Source organism: Fonsecaea monophora, assembly GCF_001642475.1.
Source record: "Fonsecaea monophora strain CBS 269.37 chromosome Unknown Scaff69, whole genome shotgun sequence".
Classification (NCBI taxonomy): Eukaryota; Fungi; Ascomycota; class Eurotiomycetes; order Chaetothyriales; family Herpotrichiellaceae; genus Fonsecaea; species Fonsecaea monophora.
In genome coordinates this window covers 94252-107421 of record NW_019174000.1, presented here as the reverse complement: position 1 = coordinate 107421, position 13170 = coordinate 94252, and the positions used below count along the sequence as shown (strand labels likewise).

The 13170-nt window shown below is 52.5% G+C and overlaps 5 protein-coding genes across 5 annotated transcripts; 2 read left to right on the top strand and 3 right to left on the bottom strand.

The window, feature by feature from the left end:
• Positions 1 to 15: 15 nt before the first annotated feature.
• AYO21_08204 (hypothetical protein) lies at positions 16 to 2501 on the top strand (the record flags this gene model as incomplete). The annotated part of the gene is made up of 2 exons (XM_022658152.1): positions 16 to 20; positions 83 to 2501. 2 exons carry the CDS (start codon positions 16 to 18, stop codon positions 2499 to 2501), a joined length of 2424 nt encoding a protein of 807 aa, XP_022509548.1.
• A 948-nt stretch (positions 2502 to 3449) lies between these two features.
• On the bottom strand, positions 3450 to 6173 carry AYO21_08203 (hypothetical protein; the record flags this gene model as incomplete). Its single annotated transcript, XM_022658151.1, has 1 exon — positions 3450 to 6173. One exon carries the CDS (start codon positions 6171 to 6173, stop codon positions 3450 to 3452), a length of 2724 nt encoding a protein of 907 aa, XP_022509547.1.
• A 428-nt stretch (positions 6174 to 6601) lies between these two features.
• Positions 6602 to 8013, bottom strand: AYO21_08202 (hypothetical protein; the record flags this gene model as incomplete). Its single annotated transcript, XM_022658150.1, has 3 exons — positions 6602 to 7642; positions 7707 to 7860; positions 7925 to 8013. 3 exons carry the CDS (start codon positions 8011 to 8013, stop codon positions 6602 to 6604), a joined length of 1284 nt encoding a protein of 427 aa, XP_022509546.1.
• A 358-nt stretch (positions 8014 to 8371) lies between these two features.
• AYO21_08201 (hypothetical protein) lies at positions 8372 to 9148 on the bottom strand (the record flags this gene model as incomplete). The annotated part of the gene is made up of 3 exons (XM_022658149.1): positions 8372 to 8528; positions 8580 to 8965; positions 9014 to 9148. 3 exons carry the CDS (start codon positions 9146 to 9148, stop codon positions 8372 to 8374), a joined length of 678 nt encoding a protein of 225 aa, XP_022509545.1.
• Positions 9149 to 10633: 1485 nt separating this feature from the next.
• AYO21_08200 (hypothetical protein) lies at positions 10634 to 12899 on the top strand (the record flags this gene model as incomplete). The annotated part of the gene is made up of 2 exons (XM_022658148.1): positions 10634 to 11107; positions 11247 to 12899. 2 exons carry the CDS (start codon positions 10634 to 10636, stop codon positions 12897 to 12899), a joined length of 2127 nt encoding a protein of 708 aa, XP_022509544.1.
• Positions 12900 to 13170: the final 271 nt, after the last annotated feature.

Here is a 13170-nt window from a genome sequence, read left to right as displayed (position 1 = left end):
CTTGCTCTTCTCACCATGAAGTATGGCTCTGATACCATCCCCGCTCAATCGTATTCCTCGCTAACGGTCAATCTTTATCTAGGTTCGGCCAGCAGCTCCGTCAGTCTTTGATCAAGGACTACTACTGGCACTATATTGCTTATGACGACCTCAAAGCTGCCCTCAAGAAACCTTTCGTCAACGGCAAGAACGGCGAACGGGAGGCATGGACCGACGACGACGAAGCCAACTTCATCCAGCTGCTGGAGGCAGAGCTTGACAAGGTTTTCACGTTTCAAAAGCTCAAGAGCCAGGAGATTATATCGAGGATCAAAGCTGCCGAGTCCGAGGTCAAGCAGGTGGTGGAACGTCAGGAACGCCAGAACCAGAACAACTCAGAGCCCGACGCGGAGCTTGAGAACGATTTCGATCTGCTGGAAGCCGACCTTTCCGACATTATCGCCGACGTCCATGATCTGGCCAAGTTCACCCAATTGAACTACACAGGGTTTCAAAAGATCATCAAGAAACACGACAAGCAGACCGAGTTGATCCTTCGCCCTTCTTTCGCAACCCGCCTCAAAGCAAAGCCCTTTTTCCAAGACAACTACGATGCCTTTATCGTGAAACTCTCCAGGCTCTACGATCTGGTCCGGACGCGAGGAAACCCTGTCAAAGGAGACAGCAGCGCCGGTGGTTCTCAGCAGAACTTTGTCCGCCAAACCACGAAATACTGGGTCCACCCGGACAATATCACCGAGCTCAAACTCATCATCCTAAAGCATTTACCCGTCTTGGTCTTTAATCCCAACAAGGAGTTTGAAGAAAAGGATTCAGCCATCTCGTCTATCTACTACGACAACCCGGAGACATGGGAGTTGTACATGGGCCGTCTCAAGAAGACTGAGGGCGCCGAGGCTATCCGCCTTCGATGGTACGGCGGCATGGAAAACGAAACCATCTTCGTTGAGAGGAAGACACATCGAGAAGACTGGACGGGCGAAAAGTCGGTCAAAGCTCGGTTTACCCTCAAAGAGAAGAACGTCAACGCCTTTTTGGACGGGACATTAACCGTAGAAGAGGTATTCGCAAAGATGCGGAAAGAGGGAAAGAAGACCGTCAAGGAGATTGATGACCTCGAACAGCTGGCTCGCGAAATCCAATACCGTGTCATCAGCCGAAAACTTGTCCCAGTGACCAGGTCTTTTTACCACCGCACGGCATTCCAGCTTCCAGGTGACGCACGGGTGAGAATATCGTTGGATACCGAATTGACCATGACCCGCGAAGACAACCTTGATGGTCGACAACGCGCTGGCAAGAACTGGCGACGGATGGACATTGGGATCGATTGGCCCTTTCCTCAGCTGCCGCCGGAAGATGTTGAACGATTCCCTTACGCCGTCCTTGAAGTCAAGTTGCAGACCCAAGCGGGCCAAGAACCACCTCAGTGGATTCGTGATCTGACAGCAAGCCATCTTGTCGAAGCTGTACCCAAGTTCTCCAAATTCATCCATGGCACCGCTACCCTGTTCCCTACCCGCATTAATCTACTGCCCTACTGGTTTCCTCAGATGGACGTGGACATCCGAAAGCCAATCACTCACCGCTTCGGCATTGAACGCCCTGCCAATACCGCAAGCTACTCAACCAGTGATATTGACGAGGACGAGTACGACTCAGATGATCCAGCAGTTGAGGCCCAAACCACTGGAAAGACAACACCGATGTTTGGTGGCTCTCAGGATACCGAAGATGAAGGCACCAGGCGCTTGAAGGCTGCACGGCAAGCACTTGACGAGCATTCCCGTGCCCAGGATCGAGACTCCATCGAAGCTAGCTACGCAGCTCCCGGTAACTCACTCGACGAAGAAGAAAGAGTTGCTGCTGCCCTGCGTGTATCGGACGAGTACCTGTACGATTCCGAAGAAGACGACGCCGAAGACGAGCTCGAACAAGCGCGACAATCCCACTCGTGGAAATACTACCCTCTGCTTCTGAAAAAACAGGCTCATTTAGTCGGCGACCGTCTTCTCAATATCATCCACAAAATCCCCACGAGCACTCCCTTGCCGCAGAATGGTGCCGTCGCCGGTGGTAGAAACCAGCTCACCGGTCAAGTGCAAGTTAAGCGCTTCAAGGCCCCGAAGGGCAAACGTATACATGTCCCTGTTCGTGTGGAACCCAAGGTCTACTTTGCCGCCGAACGCACCTTTCTCTCGTGGCTGGAGTTTAGCATTATCATCGGCTCCATTGCCGCGGCGCTCTTGAACTTTGGAGATAATGTAAGTCTGATTTCGGCTTGGGGGTTCACGATTGTCGCCTCTGCAGCGTTGATATATAGCGTTGTCATTTACTATCTGCGGGTGCAGATGATTCGCAAAAGGAGAGCTAGTGTGTCAAGGTACTATGATAAGTACGGGACCACGGCGTTGTGTGTGGGATTGTTAGCCGCCACAGCGGTCACGTTTATCTTTAGGATCAAGGAGAATGGATGGTTTCAGCAACCAAGCGATAGCTGAGGAAGCCACTGTGAGGGACTGTCGGATGGGGCGCAACACGGATTATTTGAAGTTTGAGCGACAATACCATTCCCAGCAGGGGAACCAGAAAAAGCTATACGGAGGGAGAAAAATGACAAAACGAAAGAGGACGAGAAGGGGAGCGGATTAAGAGCAGGATAATGATGGTCTTGTACATGAGTCGAGGATCGCCGTAATGGCTATGGCTACAACCTACAGCAACCATGGCATGGCAGGGGGAAAGGAACCAGTACTTACTTCGTCTATACAGTATCGTGGGACCATTGTATATACTCGTCGGTCCGGGACATGCGGCACGGGCTCCCCGAAGCCGTGCAGTGCAATGCAGTATACCCAACTTTGGGTGTGTGGGTGTGTATACCTTGTACAGTCTATAGTACCACCCAACAATGTACATGCATACATGTGTGCTCCGTTGCCAGTTCACCCGACAGTCAGTACATACAGCTTCTTCGGCGTGAATAACCAACAGATCTAAAAGGGAGAGGAAAGCCCTCTCTGTAGAGAGAGTCGGTCGAAAGGCAAACCAACTCGACTCTCCAGCTGCGAGACAGCGAGACAGCGAGACGGGAGCGTGCAGAAAACTCCTCAATCATCTGTGGTAGGTAGGTAGGTAGGTAGGTAGTAGTAGCACCTTCAAGAACATTGTTACCTTTCGTCTCATACACAAGTACACAATACTACCGAGCTGCTGTAAATACTTATAGTACCTGTGGTACCTGTGTTACATATTTATTACCTCCTAGGTAGTTGGACAAAAGACCCAAAAAAGGACGTGGGACCTGTATTATGTCTGTGTGCCCATGTGTCTGCCAACGCCCCGTCATGAATTCCCACATGATAGGCCCTCGCATCCTTCCACTGAGTAGCTTCGTACACAAAAAGAACCGTAGGACCGGAACAAAGAATCGCACTTTTACTCCCTAGTCAGTCGTCCTCGATGTCGTCGTCGGAGATGTACAGCTTCTCCACGCCCACAGCGGCCACTGCGGGCACGTCGTTCTTCGGATCCCTCAAACCCTGCGTCGAGCTGAGTGCTCCTTTTGCATTCCCGGGAGCCAGAGTGGAAGGTGGCGCTCTTCCAACCCTGTCACCGACTGTGGTGGTGATACTTGTAGCCAGATCGTCTTCTTCAAAGTCATCCTCCTCGGTGGAAAGGTAGCTGGTAGGCTTGAACTTGGTAATCTTCTCCAGGGTGGTGGTATCCTGTCTCCTTGCCGCGAGTATGCGAGTCGTATACGGCAGAAGCTCAGTCGTCAACGTGTCCTTGGAATAGACGATCAGTGGCGGTGGGCTAGTCTCGGTATTTTCTGAGTCCTCGACAATGACATTGGGGGCTGCTGTGTCTATCGCCTCTTCTTTGACTTGTATCGAAGAGCTGCTGGGAGCGTGGTCCAGCGCGAGCTCTTTCGTTCGCCAATTCGCAACGCCCCTATCATCACTAGTAAACAGTTGCCCCATCCCGCTCGTAAGCAGAGAAGGGTCGTGAGATCTGCCAATCCGGATGTCACCACCATAGACAAACGTCTCCAGGAGGGCCTCTGTCTCCTCGATGGGTTTCCACAGTCTCAAGCTCGCAGGGTAGAACATTTTGAATGAATCTCCTCTTTTAGCGCCTGGTACCGTGACCGCCGCTCGATTAACCGGATATGGTAAATTGAATAACAGGCCTCGCGTGGCAACTTGAAAGCTGATTTCGTCCTGCCGGAGCGTGTCCGAAGTTCCTGCCTGGACATTTGGCTGCACTATCCCGAAATTTGGATTGGAGTTGTTATGGCGCCGTCGAAGTTGGCGGATCTCGGGATTCAGAATGTCACTCGTGGAGAGGATGTCAGAACAACCATCGAAACACTCCTCAAACATATCACCATTGCATGACAGGATGTAATTTTCGTGTAGTGTTGAAATGAATGTCTGAATGTCTGTGCCTGTTTCGTTCAGCAAGGCTTCGATATCCACTTGGGACGCCTTTGTAGTGTAAAGATGCATGAGATGATCCGGTGGCTTCGGGGGTGGTTGGGCTCTAGTGTCCGATACACGGGGATCTTCGCGTTTGTTGTAGACAATTTTACCTGCAGCGTGGAACATGTCGAGAGTTGTTTCGCGCTGGCAAACCAGTTGCAAAGAGTTTTTTTCCACCTCAGTCATTGGCAAATTCTCCTTGTTCTTCAATGACCGTTTCGCCTTCGCCGCAACCGTGCCGGACCATTCGGACCCATCGCCTCCTCTCACACATAAGAACTCGAGGGAGTTCACAGCACTACGGACATCGCCCATCTCAGCCAGTCTTGCGAGGATGGCCGGACCCGGGACCCGGCGTCGACGTGATTCTCTCGCTTCCTTCTTCATCACTAGATCGAGCGCTTTTGTGACGAATGTAGGCGCAACAGGGTTGAAATCCATAGTGGTGACATAGGGATGATTTAAGATCTCCGCGCCCAGCAGTCGGTGAGCTGTAAAACTGTCCGTCAATGCCGTGGAAGACGACAATAAAGTCTCGGAGATGATGATGACCACAGGGGGGGAAACATCTTTTGCATCCTGTTGGCCACGAAATGACGTGGAACGAGACCCGTTAGCTTGTGCGAGAAAGCGCAGAATGACGGATCTGAACGATTGGAGAACACTCGAGGATCTCGTCATCGTTGCTGGAAATTCTTCAATCACAAGCAGTCGACTGTTCGAGTCTCCTTTGGTTGTATACCCGTCTGAAGAACCCTGGTCGAAAGCCAGGCTACTGAACTGACCGCCCCGATTCAAGAAGTCGTCGAATTGAGCGGACATCGAGTTTCCCGCACCCACTTCCAATACAGCAGGATTGTGCCATGCGACGAGCTGTAAGCCCAGAGATTGTGCAAGCAGACCGAGGGTCGTAGTCTTCCCACTGCCCGCGGGGCCTTTGAGCACTAACAGCTTCTGATTGTTGCGCCCGTCCAACTTGGCCTGCAGCCAATTCTGAACATCTGCCACCTTCTTCTTGTGGACCACAAGCTCCTCAAGACTGGTAGGACCATAGCGGTCTGCCCACGGCCGGAGATCGTGGTTGTCAAGTTCAGATGGGGTCCCAAAAGTGTTGAGATTTCCGTCTGTTGCCGCCGGCTTAACGAATCTCTGGGACGAGGAAAACCGCCCGCCGCTGTCATTGCGCTTGGATGCCACTGCTGTAGACTGCGTCGCTGGTAATGGTCTGATCGCACTGCTGTTTGAAACGCGTTTACGGAGCCCCAGTTCCTCCAAGGTTTCATCCGACAGATCGTCGTCTTCGATGGCATCGCTCAACTCGCCATTATTTTCCACCTCCACATCTGGCGTCTCGGACTTTCTCTTCCATCTCTGCTCTTCTGTCGCCTTGTGGAAGAAGTTGTGAAGCGACTTGTTCTTTTCCACCTCGTTCTTGACTTTGCTATTATTCTTTCTCGCTTTCTCGGGGGAGGATGTCGGTGAAGGTTTCGCGGCGGCCTTTCTGGAGGCAGACCTGGTCGTTGTAGACTTTACCGGAGACACTGTCGCAGACGTCCTGCCATCGAGCGTGATTTCCCGCTGTAAGCTCGCCCTGCTAGGTTTGGGAGACGGAACGTCCAAATCTTCATCGCCGCCATCTGAAAGGACGATGGTAGATCTGCGCTGCCGTTTGGCAGGTCGAGGAGCCATTGGCAAGCATCCTGAAGCTGCGGGGATCAGGCAATGACATTCGCCGCCGGATCAATCGAAAGTCGTACGAGAATGCCACAAACGCGGTTCCAACTTGAATTGGGGTTGAGATTTGGGAAATACACCGCAAGATGGCTTAAGGCGGCACCATTTCACGTGATACGATTGTACACGCCTCGACTTCTATTTTAGGACTCACTGCACCAACGCAGACCACCACAGGAAAAACAACACTCCTTTCAAGTCACGATAACACAGTCAAGGAGCCGGGGGTCTATGGTAGAGGAACCTTTTTTCGCGATTTGGTTGAGCGGTTGAAGTGCTCGAGAATCGAGCGCATATGATATATACTGTACATCCGCTGTAACTCCCACCACAAGGACATCGACGCCGCAAGATCATCTCTTCGTGCTGCAAATCAGATAGCCTCACCCGCGATTGAACAGCCCATCCCACAAATTGTCCCAGAAACCCAGGTCATACAGGTTCTCGACCTCTGCGATCGAAGAAACAAGTTCCCACCGCTCGTCCGGCACCTCTTCCTCACCCTGTTTACCTTCTGCCGCTTCAGGCCTCCCGACACTGGCACCATTTACACTCTTTCTTGGGGGTTTCCTCGTCGGTGGTTTGCCATCTCTCGTCCTCACGAGCCACCACTTCGCCCGCACGCCTTCTGGCCATTTCACGTCCTTATCAAGTGGTTCAACGTCCTCGGGTAAAGGTGGATACGTCTCTCTGAGCCTGGTCATCTCCGCCCGAAAGACTACCTTATCCGCAATGTCTTCTTTCCAGTCACTCCATTTGGAGCTCTCGTTCGTAGTCATCCCCGCCCAGATGAGATAGATGTGGTAGGCTAGAAACCCTAACGCCAAAGGGATACACATCATAGCTAGCATCATGACGGCCCCGATCTGCCATTCCATGGCAATAGCCCAGGCCCAGGCGTGGGCATACTCGTTCCAGGTCATCCGGGTGCTCCACCGCTTGGCCGTGAAACTGGCCTTTGTCAGCGCCGGCGGCACCAGTTGGTCCTGAAGTCTTCGGTCAAGCAAGGCGTAACCAAGATGTGACCCATAGAATAGTAGTACAGCTATGCTGACAAGGAGAAGATTGAACCACAGGTAATTGTTCCTTCCCACGCAGTTGTTGATCCAGATGCAGTGGTGGTCCTGTTTCTGAATGCAAGCCTTACACAGAGAGCAGTGCTTAGACCTTGCAGGTTTTGCAAATCGGCAGGTGGAGCAGAAGTAGCCCGGGTGGAAGAGAGCAAAGTCATAGGGATAAGCCAACATTGCCGCCCGGTGGTTCTCAGCAGTGATGTTCGAGGACGTGGTGGCAGAAAGGTACAGAAACACCAAAGGAGCAACAATCAGAGGTGGCAGCACTGCTATTTGCTTGGTCGAAAGACGGCTCCATGCTGCTGGAATGAAGAGAACTTCGCCGATGAGTTGTAAGAGGACAAAGAAGATCTAGATGCGTTGGTGAGCAAGTGTCCGGTTTCTCGCCTGTTCAACACCTGATCCTTGAACATACAAGAACAATAGGATGTTTCTCATTCATGAGATAATTGCCCGCCTTCGCGAGACTACGCGTTAGACGGCGTCCGGTAAGCCGTTCATCGACGCTGATGACAGCATTCGGAATATGCCGCCATAGTAGTCGATGGAGAAAAGCAACAGGTGTCCTCCTGCAGAGAACATGTAAGAAGTTGAGGCTGAAGGATCTTCAGGGGAGGGGAAAATCCCGCTTACCTGAAGACGGGTAGTCGACCAAAGAGAGCAACGAAGACAACGAACGAGATGCTGAGCACTACAATACCTATAGTCCGTATAACGCCCATTCTTGCATGTCGAAAGTCATATCAAGAATGTAATCTGGTCGACAATGGACACTTGGCTGGCCTATTGACTAGGGCGGCATTGGTGCTGGAGCGCGTTGAGTCAGCCTTGGCGTTTCCAGGTTGGGTCGCGCCGCTTTTAGATTCCTTCGTCTCTATGATAATGAGACCACGTTCGTTGGTTTATGTCTGTCATCCCGTACGTACATAACCTGTCCTGATTCATTCATATAGGCCTCTTAACATGACAACCCCTTCATAAACACAGATATAGATGACCACATCACAGAAAAATGTCCTGACTCTCTCTTAATGACCATGACGGTATCTCAGGGTTGAGCTCGACACCAAAACTCTCTTTTCACTGGTGTCCATTGACGACCACTCCCTTCTCCATTCGGCTAGCCGATCCATGACCATTGTTCATGGCGATGTTGTTGCCTTTGAGACTGGAGAGAGCAGCCCGGTGACGGAACAAGTTGATCGTATATAGGACGAAGGTGACGCCAAACAGGATGCTGCATTCTATTAGGCAGGGACACTGACGAACGAAGGGCCCTAATACTCACAAGTTGATGACTGAAAGCGCAAGGGCGACATACATGGTCGCAGAGAGGGGATCAGTCGATCGTTTGACAAGCCCACGTTTGTCATGGAGGTCTCTCTTGTAGTTGACGCAGACTCCGGCGTAGCAGACCGAACCGCTACCATCACTCCCACCGCCGGAATAGTCGACGCCGTCGTAGCTTGAAGTGTAGCTTGTAGCCTGGACAAGTAGGGCGACCTTGTCGGCTGTGAGGGCAAAGGTACAGAGCCAAAAGATGAGGACGAAGAGCTCGACAGCAAAAATAGCCCAGTAATTGTAAAGATGGGTGTTGCCTGGGCTGTTGGCCACGAACCAGTAGATCAGAAAGATGATGCTGGCGAGACCTGTGAAAAGGCTAATGCCGCCAGCCTTACAAGTGTCAGGTAAAAACTTGTAGAGTCAAGCCGGGTATCTCACATCATAGTTCGGTGCTAGAGAAAGGTGATAGCAGGCAATCCCAAACACGATAACGGTCAAGATCATCTGGACAATCCTGAAAGGAAAGAAGATGCGCTGCACAGGCACAACAGAGTACCCCTCTCCGGAAGACATGATGCCTTGATAAGTATATAGAAGTCCCGGATAGGTTCAGAGCAGAGGATGGTGACTTGGCTAGAACGGTACGTGGACGATATGGAAGTAGAATCAACGAGCGACTTGAAATCTCTGTGAACAAGGAACGGGATGGGTTGAGTCACAATGGATATTCAAACAGGAAGCGCTCCTATTTATGCAGCAGCAGGAAATACCCTGGTTCTTGACAAACATGGTACTTACACAAGAGAAATCTTTCGTACAGCAGAATGGGAAATTGCCACCGCCAAAGGGCTGCAGAAATACGAACATTCAAGGCACACATCCTGGATGGCAGGCCAGGTTGCCGATATATTTGGAACGTATAGTCTCCTGAGATAGATACGAGGGATGAAGTCTAACAGGGCCAATAGTGACTCTCGATGTCGGAATAAGGGGTTGAAGGGGCCCCTCCATGCCCATTCCGGTCGATGTCTTGGCGCGTGCCAAGGCCCTTGTCAAGGCTTGAGGCGCTCCCGTCCACATCAAGCAACCTGGATTCTGGGTGCATCTCTCAGCCTCACAAACACTCAACTGTCCTCGCCAAGCGAAACTCTGCCTTGTCCAATTTCCACAGGGCCAGCCTGTTGGCCAGCTTTGAGATGTGTAGTTTCGGCGGCTACCAATGTGTCAAAGTCCTACATGGTGAGTCCCATGCTTAGTAGCGAGGGATACCCATGCCCATGTGCCCACTCCCATGTCTACCCCTGATGTCCATGAGCTATTGGGGGAAAGAATCGAGCTGTGGAACCAAGCATATACAGAGCGGGAGATCGCAGCCAAGACCGTTATAAGGCTGAGTCTCATGTGGTTTGACTAGCTTCAGTGAAGCTACCGAGAACACATGGATATACACCGTCATGGAAAGAGCTGAAGATGGTCTAGAAACGCCACAGGGAGAGTTGCAACTCTCTTTAACAGACCTGGCCCCCACGATACGAGGACTCGAGGGGTCATTGACAGCAAGGCTGGATTCTACAACAGTCCTACCTCCTTTTATTCGACCAGTCGCGTCTGAATCGAGAGTGACTTCGCAGACAACACGAGAAATCAGGGTCACCATACGAACGCCGCTTTCAACAGCTCAATAGTTTGTCACAGTCCCAGCCACAGCGTCTGAAAATGCGCATTACGTCTGTTACCTTGCACCCGTGATCAAGCAGCCCCTGACCAACCGTTGGTCGAGACTCTGCTTCTCTTCCCAATCAGTCAATCTCATCCCCTACCGCATGTTTCCTGCCAAGTGCACCTCGTATACTACCACTCCCTCGTGTGGAAGTTGCCTCGACGCAAATGGCCATCTACAGAGCCAGCCAGCAGATGGGGTCTTTTCGTCTCTTCCAGCCAGAATCTCGGCTGCTGACCAGACGAAAGGCAATCTCCTCGACCATATAGAGTCGGCGCGACCCTCGTTGACTTTGGTCGAGACAGCCAACCCGGGGCAACACCATCGTCCTTGTCAAGATGTATCCCTTCTTTCTGGTTCTGCCATGTGTCGTTCTTTTCGCGAGCATTGCCGATGCTTATCTCCTTCCACGAGATTCGGCACCGGTCTGTACCAACCTGCGAGCCAATTCAAACAATGGCGATCGCAAGGTCGCCCTGGTGATTGACAGCTCTGGTTCTATGGAACTATCAGATCCTTACCTATATCGACTCAGCGCTGCAAAAATGGTTCTCGACTGGCTTATTTCCAAGGACGAGGTAACCAGCACCCAGAAACAAGACAAAGTCACCATCATCAACTTTGACGATGAAGCCTATCTAGACTACCCTCTTGGAGACCCCGGTGCAGCTGCAAGCTCGCTTGCAGGGATCGGCGCAGATGGCGGCACCTATATTGCAGGTGGTGTTCAAATGGCCATTAAGCAACTCACCGCTGTCAATACGGGAGACACCTCTGGTCGAAGTGGAATCCTAGTCTTCACGGACGGAGAGGTATGTAGATATTGATATTGACCTGTCCTTATTTTGGCTTGCTTTCTCAGCAACCCCTTTTTTTATCTACTTCCTACAAACATCTTGACCACCACGACCTCTTCAAATGTTATTGCTGTATTGCTGACTGTTCTCTCAGGACTATAGCACCTCGGATCTCGTGGGTCAGATTAACCGTGCTAGCGGCCTCGGTATCAGAGTGGCATTCGGATTTCTAGACTCATCTTCTAGCCTACAGGACACCGACGTCCTTGCTGCGATCATGAACTCCGGGGGAAGATATTTTACCATACAGAACTATAATGCCTCAAAGGCTTTTATCGACGGCATCATTGTCAATGGTCTTACGAGGAACGACAACCCGGACGGAGACACGACCACTTTACTGGCTGGTCTCGATGCATCACACTTCATCTCAGGCTCTGAGACGCAGACCATGTCGTACAGCGCAAGATCCAAGGAGCAGCTGACGTTCAATGTCCAAAGCGTCGATGCCGGCACCCTAGCGGTTCAAATCGTGTCTGGGAGCAAGACTCTGGCCAAAGGCGAAGCGGACTACTACTCCAGTTACTATTCCAGTGGATTCTCCGTCGTCGCTCCCAGTACCGGCACGATCGACGTCAAGGTCACGGCAGACAGGGCCGACAAGAACTCCATCTTCGTCGTCGGGGTGACGTCGAACCTGCCTCCCGAGAACTGCACAGTCGGCGTTATCGGCGACGACGAACCGAAGCACAACAACACCCCCCAAATCGTCGAGAGTTCTGTTGGCAGCGTGGTTGGACTGGTCATCTTGGGCGTGATCGCCTATCTGCTCCACAAATACTGCTACAAGAGGCACGGGAAACGCCACCCTCTTCATGACCATCCGTCAGATTGCCCGCAAGATCCGAAGCACCCTACACAGACAACATCGCGAGAGATACCGGGGCACAATCCGTCTCGCATACCATGGTTCAGCTTCCCGCCGGCCCTACCACCAACGCATGGTCAGCCACCTAACCCGCCGAGGACCACTGATAATCACGACCGCGACTGGGATGAACACTCCTGTTCAGACGTCCCCAGCGACGACAATTACGATACGCCGTCGCAGTTCTCGAACCCACCGGCCAAGCTGAACCACTGTGGCCCACCTTGGCACAATGCCAACCCGCCCTGTCAGCCTCCTTTTCAGAACGACCTCCCTCCGTACCAGAATGGCAACCCACCGAACCAGCCGTCCTATCCCAACCAACCGTCGAACCCATCCTCGAACCCTAACCAACCATCACAACCCAATCAACCGTCAAACCCGAACCAGCCACAAGATCCCAATGAGCCGCCTACCGACCCGCAAGACCCCGGCCAGCCTGAGCCTCCGCCTGAAAATGAGCCCGAACACCACCCGCACGCACATATGCGCCTCCGGACATACGGGGACGAGCACCACCACCACATCCCGCCATCGCACCCGTGCTACCGGAAGAGATGCCCGATCGCGTCCACGACCCACGTATGCGGCGACGACGGAACAAGCCACCCCTGCACGTGCGTCGACCCGAAGTGCCCGCTGAACCAGCCGCGCCAGCTGCTCCGGCAGCACCGGTGTCCCGACCCCGCGATGCCGCACACCTGCGCGGGACCGGACCTCGACCCGCGCTGTCCGCTCAACGACCGGGACTACGCCCGGCGGAAGAAGCAGGAGCGCGACGCCCTCGTGCGGAAGTATGTCGCGCAGGACCTGGCTTTGGGCGGCGTGAAAGTCGCGGCCTCGACGGCGGCTCAGACCGCGCTGATTTCCCAGTTATAATAGCGCAAGGGCAAGCGCTTTTCCAGGGGGGATGGATGACTACGTGGATGAATGAGTCTGGTAGAGTTGACTGAGGCTATTCGGTCCGTGTCGACCTGCTCATATGATAGTGGCGTCCAGTGGGAGAGTGATAGTAGAGGTAATGTGAGGAATCTCGAGTACTTCGAACTCTGGTTTGCCGACAAAGCCGAAACACTGTAACTGGAGATACCCTGCTTGGGGAATTCTTGGTGTTAACAAGGCTCCTTATCCACACTTACAAGCTCTAGGA